This window comes from Cupressus sempervirens, chromosome 10 (genome assembly GCF_028749045.1).
Source record: "Cupressus sempervirens isolate cs-2001-9-10 chromosome 10, ASM2874904v1, whole genome shotgun sequence".
Taxonomy (NCBI): domain Eukaryota; kingdom Viridiplantae; phylum Streptophyta; class Pinopsida; order Cupressales; family Cupressaceae; genus Cupressus; species Cupressus sempervirens.
The window spans coordinates 487,631,848-487,649,719 of NC_143127.1; the positions used below are offsets into that span (position 1 = coordinate 487,631,848).

Sequence of the window (17,872 nt, forward strand, 5' to 3'; positions counted from 1 at the left end):
AGTTATCTATGTTTGGTTTCAGTTTGGGCTGACCTTGTTTATTTAATTTTTGTGATGTGTATTTGCTAAGAGCTGGCTTTTGGCTTGGTTACATTTAATGTAAGGGTTCATTTAGTTGGTATTTGTAACAGGTTGACTTGTGCCCGTGCAAGTATTTAAAGGGGTCTTCGGTAGAGTCTTAGAGGGAGTTGAGACAGGAATAGTAGATCAGGAAGAGTAGAAGTAAAAGTTGGAATGCAAAGTTTGAGAGCTAAAGTTTGAATTGTAATGTTGGTCGTAACCCAGAAGACCTTACAGCTGAGCATGTATATTGATAATTTGATGAATCTATAAAGCATTTGGCTCTATCTCCTTTGGTTGTTGTTCTTTGTGTTGTTTTGCAGGTGGCTTAGATAGCTGGGTCTGCCTTTGGCCATAGTTATATCACGTTCTCCCTGCGTCATCCATCCATACCATGGAGATCAAAACATTTGAAAGTGGTCGAATCACTAGCACCATCTCTATCCTCTACAAAGCTCCCCTCGATGTACTTACATTGCAAGTAATCTTATTTGCAACTAGTGATCTCATCTGTTGCAGATGGAAAATACTCATTCGCCTAAGGAAAGTACACCCTTGAACCCAATCCACACCAATGCATCATCAAATCTTCTGTGTAGATATGAGAAGTCATTATGAATACTCCTCCATATGCAGTCATGATAAAAAGCTCCCACCTTAGTCAAACACTGAATTCAGACCTCTAAATGCAACCTTTGTCATCTAACTCATCACCAACGACATTTGCGGTGGATGTCAAGAGAGCCCAACATAACTTGTGGATTGTTGCTGCTCTCTACAGATGTAGTCATCCCCACTATATCATCTACACCTGTAACTAGAATATGTGTGGCCACATCCCTAACCTTCTCACAACCATAGCCTATGGATATCAAATCATCACCAACCACCAATATGTGTAGAATAACCAAATTTGGGGGCAGTATCGACTGTATACGCTTCAACTCCGACGTAACCTCATCCAAATGTGACTGTAACTTCTAGGAAGGCAACTGAGTATACTACAAAGCGTCCACAGTCACCTCAACCTCATATGTCGCTCAATCACCTCCTCTTTCCCTAACAATGTCTCATAAGATGTGCTACCCCACCCAAGAAGGTAATCCCTATCATGTACCAACTGTAAATAATTATGCTTCAGGATCCTGATAGCCTCTCGAAGCGAATGAATCCCTTCTAAGCAAAAACAAATACCATCGTGCTCATCTATCATAGGAATCCTTGTCAGCTACCAAATGTAAGTTAGTATACTTCAAAATTCCGATAGCCTCTCAAAGAAAATGAATCTCTTCTAGGCAAAAAAAACTACCACCGTGCTCATCTATCATAGGAGAACCCCAACCAAAAACAATTAACATCTACTAGATAGCATCATAATGCTCAAGAGTTGAAAATATGTCAGTACCACTCACCTTCACCTGTCCGGTCATATGATGTCTCTGCATACCCTAGCTCCTAGGTAAGCTCTCTGACTCGCTAATTACACTGTGATAGTAGATTGTATCTGCACTACTCACCACAATATCACTAACATCATGTGTGTTATCATCCTTGCACATATCAATCGAGGTACAGCTACTCAATACCTTCTGTGAAGAAGTGGAAGCCACTATTGTATCAAACTCCTCACATGTCGCTACTTCCCTCTCATCGATAAGTCCCTATAAATTTTGATCCTGGGACCCGTCATCATCTAAGGGCCGCTCTGAGTCATCACCTAAAATCTGATTTAATACATAAGATTCTCTACAGGATGAATCATCCTCATACAAATCACTAGAGGTGACCATCACACTAGTATCTACATCGTCTAACTAAAACCCTCTACGATCGCTTACCACTGCATACATGACCCAATGTCAATAGATTCAACATGACTAGGGCATAAATAGACATCACCTTACTCCTTTGTAACACTCAAATCATGAGTGTCATAATTAGGTAGCTTTATGCCCTCATCCATCCCACCTAAAAAGACTATTGTCTCCTGCACTGACTCAACGCTATAACTACCCCTAAAAATCAGAACTGTCAATGCTCATATCCTCCACACAGTCTTCAAAAACAACATCCTTATCAAGAGTCTAAACTATTAGTGGTAACAACTACATCATTTGTACTCGCGCTATCTACAATATCATCAGCATCCTCACATAAAGGACTATTGTCCTAAAAATCAGACCTGTATCACCCATATCCCCACTACTACCAACTTATGTAAGACCACCATTGAAGCTACTTAACTGTTGAACTCAATGTTGTCCTCTAATGAAATAGACACATCCACATCCCTATGTAAAATCTCCAATGTCATAAGTCCAAATAGGACTAATGACTTCCCCACTAAGCACAGGATCATGTTCACCATGATCACCAGCCACTAGAAACTCACGCTAAAGACTTTTCAATGTCTCGCCTGTGAAAATCTCCAAATTCTCTTCCTGCATTCTCAATGAACACCTTGAAATATGGAAACCATTTATCTAGTTGTCCTATTAACTGTTACCGGATCTGAAATGTCTTGCATTCATCCTTTTCTAGTGTTGTCTAAGTTTTCCCATACTCTCCATTGGGGCATTTGTTTGCTTCTAGAGATTTTCCTTGATATTCGACTCATTCCCATATTTACTAGATTTCCTATATTTGTCCATAGTCGACATAAGTGCAAGAGTGTTGATCACTCAAATACCAATAGCAAGAACAAAATAAAAACTTTTTTCCTACCCTACAGGATGGTAGAAAACAACTATGATACTACTATAAAGAACCTTTATCGGTTCTAACTCCAACTAACAACAAATTACTTCACTTTTGGGTGTGTCACATTTTTTCAAACACTTTGCATGAAATCTCTAACTCGTTCTTATTTTCAAACTACATTTGCTTGCTTGTAATGGTTTCAATTTTAGTTTGGACACCTGCAAATGGTTATTAGATATCCAAACAAAGAACTAAAGTACAGACACAATCTTCTTTTGACCATTGAAGAGCATACATATTATTCTAGTTACCCAGGTTCGTTGTTTTGGCCCAAGAACCCTACCTGGGTTCAAACCAATTTGAAATACTGGTCCAACTCAACCCAGATTCGATCAAGGTTCGATTTTCCTTGGGCTAGTTCAAACCTAGGCAAATTTTGGCTGCCCAAGTCTAATTTGGGACAAATTTGGGCAAATTTGGATGAATTTGAGATCTAAGATTCAAGTTACATAATTTAAATTTTATTTTAATTATTTACATGTCATGTCTTCAAAAATGCTAGTTCATTTGCTTCAAAGAGAAATTGAAGCGCATATTCTTTCATCCATTAAGTGAAGTGCAATAGGTTGCAATCAAAAAGAGACGAGAACTTGTTGTTTGTGCATTACAACTTGCATTTCCTCTTGCACAAGAGTAAAGAATACAAAGAAGGGGAGACAAAGAGGTGGGATGTTGATGCAGAGCTGGCGGACTTGGATATTTCTACTTCTTGGCCTACAATTGAAGACTTTGAAGATTTTGATGCCCATACTATTATTGTTGGTGCTGATCCCATTGGTCTTAGCTCTATTGCTGAGTCAACTAATGCGGAAAGACTACAACAACAACAAGAAGAAGATAATGATGATGATGAAGATGAATATTAAAATTTTATACATTATGACTGATTTACTTGAAGTTGAAACAATGATACTTGAACTAGCTGTTATGATTCATGGATCATGATTTACTTTTAGTGTTTTAAATCTTTGATGTTGAACTTGAAAATTAAAATATACAATGCTATGATTACAACTTTCGTGTTTAAAGTTTATGCCTATGGTATTTTCGATGTTTAAATGATTTAGTTTACATAATATGATTTTATGATAGTCTAGGCTTCCAAGCTTTATAAATAAATAAATATATATAATTTTTTATAATTTTTACACGTTTTTGTACGAATGAACTCAAATGAATCTAAAACCCTTTCCAAAATTTTGCAGTACTGGCAAACCAATTCTTTGAACAAGTATTTCGAACCGAACTCGAACCAGTAACTAAGATATTATTTTTACATGTGAAATGTGCATCTACAACCAATACACATTTCTATGAACACTCGGCATGCATACTTATAACTGAAACACATAACTACAGCTTCACATTTTATCAAACATTTTTGGTGCAACCTTATAACTCCTCTATCCAATACCAACTGTTTACAATGAACACTAATAATGCTAAAGTAAACAATGTCAATTATTGAATATGAATGGTGCAATTCATTGTACCATCTCACTGGAAATTACAATTACATTAAAGAACTTGTATATAGTTGTTTTATAGATCAATTTGTAGCAGAGCAATGATACTTGACCATGAACAGTTGCACATTATTCCCACCTTAGTGCAGATCACAGCTATGTACATGTTAGACAGTACTCAAACAAGGAAATGCCAATCTCCCTGAAACAGTTCATGGTTACTAGGATGAATGCCATGACAGCTATAACTTGGATAGTAGCAGGAAACACTCATGTCCAGTGATGTGAGAATGAAACACACCTAATTGCCCATCTGGGCATTGAATAAACAACAAAACGATTAGGGGTTTAGGTGCCCAATAACAATACCAATTGCCTTCTAGACACAATAGCCACAGTATGAATGGCTAAAAATTCCAAACGCCCAATTCAGTAGAACAATTCGCTGCAATTGAGGAACTAATCTATGTATACAACACCACCAAGATTCCAGACTAAATTGTGCAATTCACCCTCAGAAATCAGGCACAATTAACCATGAATTTCAATGGCTCAAATCAATCCTCTAACAAAACCATGATCAAACCGTCAAGAAACTTCACAAGTAATCAAAAGGTAATAGAAAAGAATGAATTCTTTTTCTCCATGAAGTCTCTTTTATAATGCAACTTGGCTTCTTCCTCACACTTTTCATTTAAGAGCCTTCATCAATACACCTTTCAATTAGAAGCTCTCATTTAATAATTTAATAATAATTTGGCCACTAAAATAATAATAACTCCCAAAATACTTATCCTTTAAAAATGATGTCTAAAATAGGAATCACATTTATTATTTTCCCATGTAACCAAATGCACTTTCCTAAAATAAAAACGGTCCCTCTTAAATATTACTAGACTTGCCATTGGTAGCAAGTCCATGAAACCAAGCCCAAACAAAGTCCAAATTGAGTCAAACAAACACCAAACTGAAACATATTGAATTGTGAAGAAGACAAGACCCTCCTAGAAGACCCTCTATCCACAATAAATAGCCTATGAGGATCACAAAAATAGGCTAATCCCCCAAACTCTGATGCTGGTGATAATGGGGACATTACGCAGTATAAGAGAAATGGATCCCTGCTAGAAATTCTCACATTACCAAGACAGACCCAAACACCTTTGAATGTGACTGCTACATAAACACCAAACTCGGCCCTTAGAAAACAGAATTGAGGCCAATCTTCCTAACCGTTTAGGTACCTAATCAATTGCAAAAATTTCAGAATAATTCCTTGCATAAACAATCAACCAAACCCCTATTAAAATGCATCTTTCTAACCAGACTTAAGGCAGGATTCATTGGCATAAACAGTCGCCAAATAAAAGTGCAATCTCCACCAAAAGAATTCACAATTCGCTCAGCAGAAAAATGCTCAAACCCTTGAATACTTCAACTCACAAAATATCAAATGCAGTAGGATGAATAGATCAAGTCTTTGGTTTGCATTTATAACATTTGAAAACAAAATCTTCCTTATCACACCAATGGCTAGTAGCTTCTCCCACACACTTTTCACTTAAAACTAATTTTGCTTTTGGTTGCATAAATGAAGTACTCTTGAATAATTAATTGTATAAGTACCTTTTAATAATAACTCGACTTAGGCTTATAAGTCAACTAATTAACTATAACTTAATTAATAACTACCATTATACTTTTAGCTCAAGAAATTGTCAATTGTCCATCCAAATGCAGAAATAGCCTAACCAAAATCATCTCCCAATAGCACTAAAAATGTAAACTAGCCTGACTGACTTACAATAAATATTAAGTCTACCACCAGAGACCCTCAAATCAAACCATTAGCTTATTGATGGTTGCAATGATAAGCTAACATAAGCAAGCTCTTGAAGTCTGCTAAAAAGAAGACATCGTAATGACAAACCACCACATGACTCAAGAAATTTCAGATTATTCTCACATTTGGATCTATTCTGAACTTGAAGTAGTAATTTAATTTTAAAAAATAAAATTATTATTTCACATTTTCTCATTTTCATAATTTGATTGTGTTATATGCATTCTTTTCTAAAGTTTGTCTCGAATACTTGTATTTTTTTTGTTCTAATTTCTGTTACAAATTGTTGAGTCTCATTTTGCATCAAACTTAATAGTCTTCAGACTTGTGAAAGTAAAAGTGGCACTTTGCAATATGGTGATCAGCAATAATTGGTCTATATGGAGGCAAACGAAAAATGAAGCAAAAGATATTGGATGACTAATGGTGAGAACATGTGGAGTATCTCCTAAGTTCATGGAGCCCATTATGAGTGTGCTTCGCTACACAAACATGGATAGGCCTTGCCTTGGGGTATATGACAATATAGACTCAATGCTTGAAAAGATGAAGATAATTGTACATGAAAAAGAGAAAAATAACAAGACGACCTTTAAACAATTGCAAGAAAATGTTGTAGAACGATGGAACAAGATGACCACTCCTCTATATTTGCTTGCCTATACCTTGACACAAAAGTATTATAGCACCCAAAATCATGATATAGCAGGATGGTTGGAACGATTTAGAGCATAGTTTAAAAACTCGGTATCAGCAATATCTCGGCTGGCCCAAAAATTTTGAAAAACTCGGAATCGGCAAAAACTTGACGAAAAATTCGGCAATAAATCGGCATATTTATTGAACATTTGAAAATATAAAATTTCTTAAATATCATCAATAATAATAAAATATTTTACTTCAAACTTTCAAACTTTCAAATTGTCTTATGCTTACCAAGTTGTCCCTGTGATGAATGTGATAAAGACCAGTCGAATTGAAGATGTAATCAATTTTTAAGGTGTGAAACTTTGAAGATTCCATCGATTTTGAAGGTTTGAAGACGTAGACGAATATAAATCATGGAGAGTTTGAAGATCCGCAGCAAGAAGATCCTATTCGTGGCAAGAAGATCCGCGGCAAGAAGAAATCATCAGCAAGATCCGCGGCTAAGAAATCATCAGCAAGAAATCACGAAAACAGAAACAAAATCGCTCATGACCTAAGATGCGAAAAGACATGACTATCGTCCTTTTTTTTTTGTGTTTTGCGTTGACTGTAGCAAACAATTTTAACTCGCGTTTTAAGCGGTATATCGCGATTTTAACTGGGTTTTAATGCCGTGATTTTTCAATAATATCGGTGCCGATTTATTGGGCGTTTTTATCGTTTTCCTGGGCATCTCGCAATATATCGTGGTTTTTACGATTAATCGCAGGTATTTTGAACTATGATTTAGAGATTTAGAAGTGTTTGATGGGTACAAGGAAACATTTGAAATACTTTTCTAAGAATGTTATGCAAGATTTGATTACAGAATAGAGTTTGTGAATGCAAGAGGTCTAAGTAATGATGTGCTTGGTCATCAGTTTAGGAAGGATGCTCACAATTGGAGGTAACTCCATGGCCAACAATTTCAATCGCTGCAACTCCTTGCACTTGCAATTATATTACAATTAAGTTTTATTTAAAAAGAATGAATTTCCTTTCTCTTCATGAGTTGCCAGTAATTTTTATTTTATAATATTAATATATTATTTTAATTATTTAATTTATCTTATCTTTTGTTAGTAACTCATCTAAATCATAATGAGATTAAAACATATTTTTTCATCCACTCAATAACGCACAATAGGGTGCAAACGGAAAGGGCAAAGAACTTAGTATATGTGCATTCCAACGTACATCTCATCACACATAAGCATAAAGAATACAAAGAACTCGAGATGAAGATGTGGGAATTGAATACAAAACATTCAAACCTGGATGCTTCCACTCTTGACGTGCAATTGCTGAATTCGAAGAATTTGACACCGTTAATGTTATTGGTACAGCTAATCCAATTGGCCTTAGCATTGTTTGTGAATCAACTAACGCCGATGATGATGATGATGATGGTGATGATGATGATGTAGAAGAAGAAGAAGAAGAAGAAGAAGATGATGATGATGATGATAGTGATAGTCATGGTGGTGGTTATGGTGGTTGTAAGGATAGTGATGGTGGTGGTGGTGGTGATGGTGATGGTGATGGTGGTGGTCGTGATGATGATGATGACGAAATTATTAATTTATTAGTTAAAACTTGAAAACATTATATTTGAACTTGATGTTATGGTTATCATTTGAAGTTTTAATATTGTAAATTTGATGTTGAATTTTAAGTATGCGATGCTATGATGGTATGATCATGATGTTATGATTATAAGTTTATAGTGCTTTTGTTGTTTATATGATATTATGTGGCATTCTAATCTTAATTCATGATTACAAGCAGCACAAATATAGATATATCTATATTTTAAATGTTTTTGTATTGACAAACCCAAACCCCATTTCAAATTTGTCGTAGTGGCAAACCAATTCTTTGAACTTGAACACAAACCAGCAACTTAGGTTTGTTTTTTATAAATTTGGTCCTATTATGGCAGCTGATGCCTTCTCACTGCAATTTTAATCTTGTTAGACAAAATTCTTTGCACATTTTCTGATGGCTTATGCTCTTTAAGCCATATTTCTCAACTATATTCCAATATAAAAAACTGTGTGGCATCTATCTTTTACCCTTTGTAGTAGCTTTATTTAATTCTAGGTGAGGATTACAAGCTTAGAGAGTCACCAAATACTCGCAGTCTTTCTTAGCTCCCAAGAATTCATAGGACAAACTTGCCAACAATGTGCCAGGTTTTTCGAAAAAAAAAGGTTGTCTGGAGACTTGACAAAAATTGAAAATCCTGCAAGGCTGGTAAGGTATATAGTTCCAAAAATCAAAACAAGCAATGTGCAGATAAAAACCTAGATGCTAAAATATCAACATAAGCTCCCTTCCCATGAATATCTCTTAGGATCATTTTTTACCGCACTTAGATGTGTTGATTATATTGGAAGCAGCCCAAGCAAGATTTCCTCCAGCTGTCATTATAGATCCTAGAAAATGAATTCAAAAAGAATGTTAAGTTCTTAGTAACAAATATAGAAAACAAACTGAAAGGAACTTGTAAGACTAAAATACCTGTTCGAAATACAAGGGCAGAATTTGGATGTGCTAAGGTAAATACTCCCGGTATGCTTCTCTGTTACAAAAGAGTCAATTATCGAGAATTACTTTATGAAGCAAACAAAAAGCTCAAGAACCTACATTATGCGTCACTGCCAAAGAAATTGCATAAGAAAAAATTTGCTTTGCCTGTAATGCTGCTTCCAAGAGGCCAATTCCATATATATTTATTTTAATTGGGCCTTTCTTGTATATGATTCTTTATTTGAAAAGTAAAAATAAAGTGACAAAATCTACACCCATGCCCATGTGTCACTGAAGCAAAGTAACAAGAATCGGAATCGGATCGGAATCGGCAAGGCTGAATTGGAATCGAATTAGATGGAGAGAAACTAAATAACTTTAAAAAGAAGAAATTGTGTGTCCAATGTAGGAACGCTTGGGACCCAACTTATAAGTGTGTTTTTTAAGCCAAAGAAATATAGTTACAGTATTTTACATCCCCTGGATTAGGTTCTGAAAATTCTGAGCAGTGGTCTAAAATCAGACTCCTAATTGGAAGAGTTAGAAAAACAGCATGGAAGAAAGAGTTGCATGGCACTATTAACCAGCTTGCAGAAAATTGGTTCTTTTAGAGTAAGAGATGTGTTGGGAGGGCAGTGAATAATGACATTAATAGAAACAGGTGCAAAACACAATTTTATAGGTGAAGGTATTGTAGCAATGAGGGTATTAAGGACTGAAGAAGTGAAGGGATGAGAGTAATGGATGTTGATAGGACTTTCACACGTACACGTAAGATACCAAACTTATGCATTCAGTTGGGTGAGTATGATTTGAAGGATGACTTCTATGTGGTTAGTATTGGAGATACTAATCCAGTGCTTGGCATACAGTGGCTCCGATCACTTTGCGAGTTCATGATGAATCTGCAAACACTGGGAATGAAATTTGAAGTCGAAGGGAAGAAGATTCTCCTTAGAGGTATGACAAGCTGTAGTCAAAAATAGTGTCCTTCAAAAGAATGGAAAGGATAACAAGGCATGATCAAGAAAATCGGGCAGCGAAGTGTATCATCACACCAACTGATTTGGGACACTGAAAGAGGAGTTTTCAGCCTGAGATTAAGGTGCTTTTGGACAAGTACAGCAAGGTCTTTAGTGACATTCCACATGGCATCCCACTAGATAGAGGTATTGAACACATAATAGAACTAGAAGAAGGTGCTAAAGTGGTTATAACCAGTCCTTATCCCATTCAAAAAGGCATAAAGATGAGATACAGAAGGCTATCAAGGAGCTATTGGAAACGGGTCACATAAGGCAAAGCAAGACCCCTTTTGCATCATCAATGGTAATAGCGAAGAAAAAAATGGAACCATATGCATGTGCATTGACTGTAGAGCCTTGAACCTAAAGACAAATTAGAATAGGTACCCCATACTTACATTAATGAGTTAATAGATGAATCACATGGAGCTTGTTTCTTTTCAAGGATAGACTTGAGATCAGGGTACCACGGAATCAAGGTTCAAAAGAAAAATGTTGAGAAGACAACTTTTAAATGTCACTTTCGGCACTAGGAATTCTTAGTCATGCCTTTTGGGCTAACTAATGCACCAAATACTTTTCAATCTTGCATAAACCAGATTTTTAACAAGCAGCTCTATAAGTTTGTTTTAATATTATTTATAACATCTTGATTTAGAGTAAAACTTGGGAAGAGCACTTGAAGCATTTATTCTTGAGAAAGAATCTATAGATCATGTTAAGGACTCTAAATGTGAATTTGGTTTAATGGGACTATTGTACCTTGGTCACATTATGAGCTCTAAAGGAGTTAGTGTTCATCCTGAAGAAATTGAGGCAATTGTGGATTGCCTTCACTCCCCCACTAAACAAATTTGTCACAACTAAAAGCTTTCTTTGGGTTTTGTTGATTTTATAGGAGATTTATTAAAGGTTTCTCAAAAGTGGCTGGCCCATTAACTGATTTGACTAAAAAGGGAGCTTTTGCAAGGTCTAATGAGGCACAAAAATGTCTTGATCAGTTCAAGGCTTAGTGAGATCATGTCCAGTGTTCACAATACCCGATTTTACCAAAACTTTTGAGCTAGAGTGGGATGCATCAAGTAAAGGGACAAGTGTTGTCCTAAAACAACATAAACATCCCATTGCATTTGAAAGTAGGAAAATGAGAACTGAAAGGAGATATTCAATCTATGACAAAGAGGTGCTAGCCATAATGCATGCCCTTACTAAGTTTAGAATCAAATAGTAAGTAAAATTTTTGAAAAATGCAACTTATGCTTTGAAATAGTTTTAAGATCATAGTAAGGTATAAAAAGTTGCCATAGTAATGCAAATTGCCATGAAATTGCTGGAATTGTCGGTTTGGCGATTTGATTCATGGCTGCCAATTTTTTTGGAGCCGATGAATCAAATCACCACTTTCTTGGCATGAATCGCCGATTCATGCGATTCATGCAAAAAATCGTAAGAATCGCCTCCATGAATCGGCCATGCGGATAGCCAAAAAGTGAAATCAATTTTTTTATAAAAACACATTTTTTTAAATTTTGTTCTTGCCTTTCCTCTTTGTTTTAACCCTAGAGGGGCTTCTAGTTGTTTACCATGACTAGAAGAGAGGAAAAGTGAGAGACAAGAAGAGAAAAGAAAAGCCACAGGTTTGCAAACAGCAAGAAGAAAGAGAACCAAAGAGATCAAAAGTCCATTTGGGGAAGCTATAAGACTGCATTGGGAGCATTAAGGAGCCAATACTAACACTCAACTCATTTGCAAGAGGTGAGTGTTGATTTTGTTTTTGCATGTTAGTGTATTATTCATTTTTTGTTTATTTTTTTTAGTTTTCATTTGCAAATCTTGAATGTTTTTGAGTTTCACTAAATTGCAAACTAGGCTTTGTTGTTTTGTTTCTTAATTTGAAACTTTGAGGTTTTCCTTGAATTTTTTTATTGCAGCAGCCTTAACTTTCTTTTTTCCACAATGGGAAAAAGAGATGAATGTTGGAAACATGCCGAAGACTTTCTTGGAAGAACAAATTTCAAATGAAATGTATGTTTAATAAAGCTATAAATTTTGGAGGTATTAATATATTCAAATTACACATTGCTACTATACCAGGACATGATATTACAATTTGCACTCAACAAACAGCTGAGGCAAAACGCACTTAATTAGTGGCATTAGAAAAATATGAACAAGAGAAATTAAATAAGAAAAGGCAACTTAAAGGGTTAAGGGTTGTTGGCTCCAATGCTCCCGTATCTGCATCAGGATACACATCCTTAGGTTTGTGTTTGAAAGGGTTCTTCCAAGCCTCCTTTTCGTCCTAGTTCTAGTGCTCATGCTAGTGTTGATGCAAATGCTAGTCTTTCTTATACTGAGATTGAGTCCAGCTTATTGCAGCCTAGAGTACGGAAGAACAGATTGGCTAGTTACTTTATGCCTTGCACTACTCTTAGCTCACATCCCACACTTGAGGGCATGGGTTTTGTTGTCCTGTATTTTGTCACTACAAAATGCAGGTAATAGTACAAAACTTTTTCAAACTAGTTTTGCATCTCTCTAAGTTGAATTTGTTATTCAATTGCTTAATGTTGATCGATCAATCAACTCTAATTCACATAGCAAATTCTTTTACTAAAGGGTTTTGTCAAGTCCTTTTAGTTTTTTTGTTTATGAGCCTATGCTTGATTTTTGAGGCCTTCATCGTCCCTTTCTTTGTTTTTGACTGTGTGCTTGTTGGTTTTTAGTCCTTTGGTTTCGCTCAAGTCATGGCTTTCGATTTCCCCTTCAATTTGATCTAACCTAGAGCTTAATCAAAGTTGTCAGTCAAAAGATATAGTCATTTTAGTGCCCAAAAAGTGGACATTTTTGAGGCAACAACACAAATTAAAAATATCTTGTTATATTTTTAATTTGACATTTTACTTTTTGAAAAATATAACTTAAATTCACTTTATGATATGCTCTTAAGTTACTTTGTCAATTAAATTTTCACTTAAAGTAACTATAGTGCACTTTATGTTATATTTTTTAATTGAGTTTACTTTTTTATTTTTCACTTAAGTCACTATATTAACTATATAATTTAATTTAATTTTTCGCATTTAAATCAAATGCTCTAGTAAATAATCAGATTGATAAATGGCATCCAGGCAAGAATGGCGGCCTCTGAGACGGAAGCTAGGGTTTGGTGGAGATGCCCTAACGGCACCCTGGTTATGAAGAGATGGCAAAGTCAAAGGGAATTGGTTGTTTCAGTCGAGGACACAAGGGTAGACTAGGTTTGATGGCGGAGTGTATGGTGGCTCAAGGCGGTCTTTTAACATCCCTCGAGCTACACATGATAGTGATAAGATGCCTTCATGGTGGAGTGATAAACAACGGGGTTGGTTTTTCATAGTGATCAAAGGCCTGGGAGGAAGGGGAATGGGGCTTCTCAGCGTTTTAACAGAGATCTTTCAATACCTCATCACTTCAATTTTGAGCAGATCAAATGGAAGTTTTGGCAACCGAAACATGTTCAACAGGAGAACACGACGGTAGCAAGTATGTCGTTTGATGCCATAAACAAAAATATATGTAGGCTTTCCACTCTCTCGATGCAAAATCTCTCCTGGAGTGAATCTGTTAAACGTCTTCAATATAGGGCTTTGTTTATGAATTGGTTAGGACCTTGGCCTTCTATAGGGAAAATTCAGGAGTGGTTGAATGCTAACTGGGATAAACATATTGTGCTTAAGCCTTTAGCTAATGAATTTTTCCTGGTGATTTGTCCTACACCTAACGATAAGAGGGCCATCTTAAATGGAGGCCCATATATGTTGGATGGGAAAGGTTTCCATTTTTGTGACTAGCGGCCAAATTTTAACTCGGAGACTAAAAAGGTGAAGGAAGTTTTGATCTGGGTTAACCTAAAAAATTTACCATGGCAATACAAGGACGAGGAAACCCTGCAGATGATCGGGAATAGTTTAGAGGTTTTCATTCAATTGGAAGAATCGTTGGAAAAGAATCGTCTGTATCAATATTCTAGGATTTTGATTAAGATGCAAGACTGTCATTCTGTGCCTGACCAAATTGCTATTCGCACTCCGGAAGGGGAATTTGTAGTTGTCATTGATGCCGATTATGCTGATCATGTTACTCTTCAGGAGAATATTGGTAAAGGGAAAGGACAAGTGGAGAATTTTTGTTTGGATTTGATGAAGTATATTGAGAGGCAGAGGGAAATTATTCCCCCATGGTCTATTTCTTTTGAGGAGGAAATGACTTACAGAGCTGAAACAAAAGTGGATTTTATGATGGCTTGGAGAGTGGTTCTAGTGATGGAGGTCACAGTCTAGGTGCAGATTGGCATTGGGAGAATGCTGCCCAATCTACACAGGTTGTGACAGAGACCCCTTACTCCCAATTGTATAATATCCAGGGGGCCCAAAAGATTGTTTCTAACCCTCATGGTCAGAATTTTGTATGTCCCAGATACCTTTGATAAGAATGTTGGTGAGGGTGGAAAACAAGTTTTCAATGAGAGAGTTAGTGCCACAGAGGGAGGAGTGTGTCAATGAGGTCATGGGGGAGGTTTCAACACCGATGGGCAAGGATTGGGTGGAAGATGAAATCTTCAAAGATATACAAATCTCCCCAATCAAAACTCTAGATTCTTTTTTGGATAGTGAGAAGGAACGAAGGAGGGATGCCCTGGCTTCTGAATCTGAGTTTTCTTGTGATGAGGATATTGGGGCAGATGAGTGTGGGGTTATGGATTCATTAGTGATTGAACAAAAGCATTCAATTCGAATGACACCATTAGTAATTCGTAAAACTAAGGTCTCTGAGAAGAAAAAAAGGGGCCCTAAATCGATGAGTGTCAAACTTGCCATTGCTGGTAGCATAGCGGACCAGGCTAAACTGTTGAGATCGGGAAGAGGATACACCTCTTCCTGGAAGCCATGAAGCTACTTTTGTGGAATGTCATGGGTTGCAATGCCCCTGACAAATTGCGCTTAATCAAACGTGTGGTTGATCAAGCTAATTTTGATGTTGTCTTTTTAAAAGAAACGAAGTTAAGTGGTGAAGGTAGTGTTTCTCTCTAAGAAACTTTTGTCTTGGCAGTGTTTGTCAATGGATGCTAACGGTGTGTCTGGTGGTTTAGGTGTCTTCTAGAAAGAGGCTTCAGTTTGTGTTTCTTTGGTGGATTCTGGCTCTTATTGGCAACTGGTGAATATTTTCTCTTTTCAGCTACATATGAGTTTTTTGGCTTTTAACATATATGGGTCGTGTCAACAGACCCTTAAATCATAGTTGTGGTCACTCTTGACGGATAAATTGAGACAGTGGAATGGAAGGCTGGTGGTTCTGGGTCGTGACTTTAAAGCAATTCTAACTCCGAGCGAGAAACTAGGTGGGTTGGTTAAATTAAATAGAAGTCATCAGGAGTTTGCTGATTTCGTTCTAATGAACAATTTACAAGATTTACCTTTTTCTAATGGAGATTTAATCGGAGGAAAGGATTCACCAATATTGCTGAGAAGATTGATTGTTTTTTATTGGGTGGTGATTGGAGTAGCACAAAGTGGTTGTGCCAAGATGACATCTTGCCCCTTACATCTGATCACTTTCCTATTTGTTTAAATATAAGGAATGATTCAACACCGGAGCATGCTCCTTTTAGGTTTGAAAAGATGTGGATGCATGAAGATGGTTTCTTTAATATGATTAAGGATGGTGGAGTATGGCTCCTAAACGTAAAGGCGCCTTTTTTTTTAAGTTTATTAAGAAACCGCAGTTTGTGAAGGAACAGCTGAAAGTGTGGAACAAGGTAGTGTTTAAGAATATCTTTGATGAAAAGTTTAAGTTAGAGAAACAGTTGGTGGAAGTGAAAGAGGTGGTGATGGCTAGGGGTATGGATGATGCTTTATATCAAAAAGAGTTGAATTTGAAGAAAGAATATGATGTAGTTTTATAGGAGGAAATTTTTCAGAGGTAGAAGTCTCGAGAATTGTGGCTTAAGGAAGGTGATCGAAATACTAAATACTTTCATAATTCAGTTAAGGAAAGGAGAACAGTCAATAAGATTTTCTCTATTAAGAACTTGGATGGAGTTACTCCTATGGATCAAGCACAAATTAATGGTGAGGTAGTAAGGTTTTTCAAGGAGTTGCTAGGTGTTCCACATAATGAAGCCTCAGAGGAGGATTGTCAAGGTTTGCTGGATGGTATTCCTAAGTTGATTTCAGATGCCCAAAATAACATGTTGACTAGACCGGTGTCTATGGAGGAAGTTAAAACTACCCTTTTTAGTATGGGAAGGGATAAAACGCCTGGTTCGGATGGGTTTCCACCTCTTTTTTTCAGGATGCCTCAGATTTTGTTGGGCAAGAACTCTAGGAGATTGTGGAGGAATCTAGAAGGAAGGAATTTGTGTTTAAAGATCTGAACAATACCTTTATCTCACTCATACCCAAAAAAGGGGATAGAGAAACTTTTAAGGACTTTAGGCCTACTTCCTTATGTAACACAATTTATAAGGTGATTTCGAAGGTAATTGTAAAATAGGCTTAAGTTGGTTTTGCCCATAATCATTTTCTCAGAATAGAGTGGTTTTGCTCCTGGAAAGTCTATCTTTTAAGGAATTATTATAGCCCATGAAGTCATACATTCGTTGAGATTGAACAAGGATGTTGGGATGATGATAAAATTGGATATCTGGAAGGCTTATGACAATGTGAACAGGCTATTTTTGTTGAAGGTTCTTGATAAGTTTGGTTTTAGCAGTTGCTGGTGTAAATGGATCTTCTCTTGTATTGATTCCCCCCGCATCTCGGTGTTAGTTAATGGTAGCCCTCAAGGTTTCTTCAAAATGGAAAGAGGTATTCGTCAAGGAGATCCTTTATCTCCTTTTCTTTTTATTATTCTAGTGGAAGTGCTGAGGAGAGCAATTTCAAAACCAAAAAAGGATAGAAGGTGGAAAAGCTTGCAGGTTGCTAGAGGTATTGATTCGGTTACACATTTACATTTTGTGGATGACAATTTTTTAATGGGTGAGACTAGTGTTAGGGAGGCTTGTTGCATTAAAAATGTTATAGAGGAGTATGGCAAACTATCGGGGCAGTTCATAAATTGGCAAAAATCTGAGATCTTCTTTTTCAATACTGCAAGCAAGATTCAGGTAAGATATGTCGAATTTTGGGGGTGAGGCATGGAAAGCTACCTAATAAGTACTTAGGAATACCATTGTTTCAGGGTAGAAATAAATCTAATTTATGGAAAGAATTGATTGATAGTTGTATTAAGCGCTTGGATGGTTGGAAAGGGAGGTGGTTGTCCTTTGCAGGAAGAATTTTACTTCTACAAACGGTAATTTCAGCTATTCCAACTTTCTCTATGAGCTGTTTGAAAATTCCGGTGGAGGTGTTAAGGTATATTGAACAGAGGATGAGGAAATTCCTATGGAATGGGACTCAAAATGAGGAGAAAATTCCTTTGGTTGCATGGGAGTCTTTGTGCAAGTTGAAGAAACA

The 17,872-nt window shown here is 36.5% G+C and overlaps 1 protein-coding gene across 3 annotated transcripts in view; it reads right to left on the reverse strand.

The window, feature by feature from the left end:
- LOC149534793 (uncharacterized) overlaps nt 1-17,872 on the reverse strand; it is a 318,498-nt gene that overhangs the window by 127,658 nt on the left and 172,968 nt on the right. For all 3 annotated transcript variants that reach the window (XM_089805050.1, XM_089805051.1, XM_089805052.1), the window contains exons 11-12: nt 9,340-9,400; nt 9,186-9,254 (exon numbers count right to left, since the gene is read on the reverse strand). In XM_089805050.1, the coding sequence (XP_089661176.1) occupies nt 9,186-9,254; nt 9,340-9,400 (130 nt within the window). The remainder of the gene's footprint in view (nt 1-9,185; nt 9,255-9,339; nt 9,401-17,872) is intronic.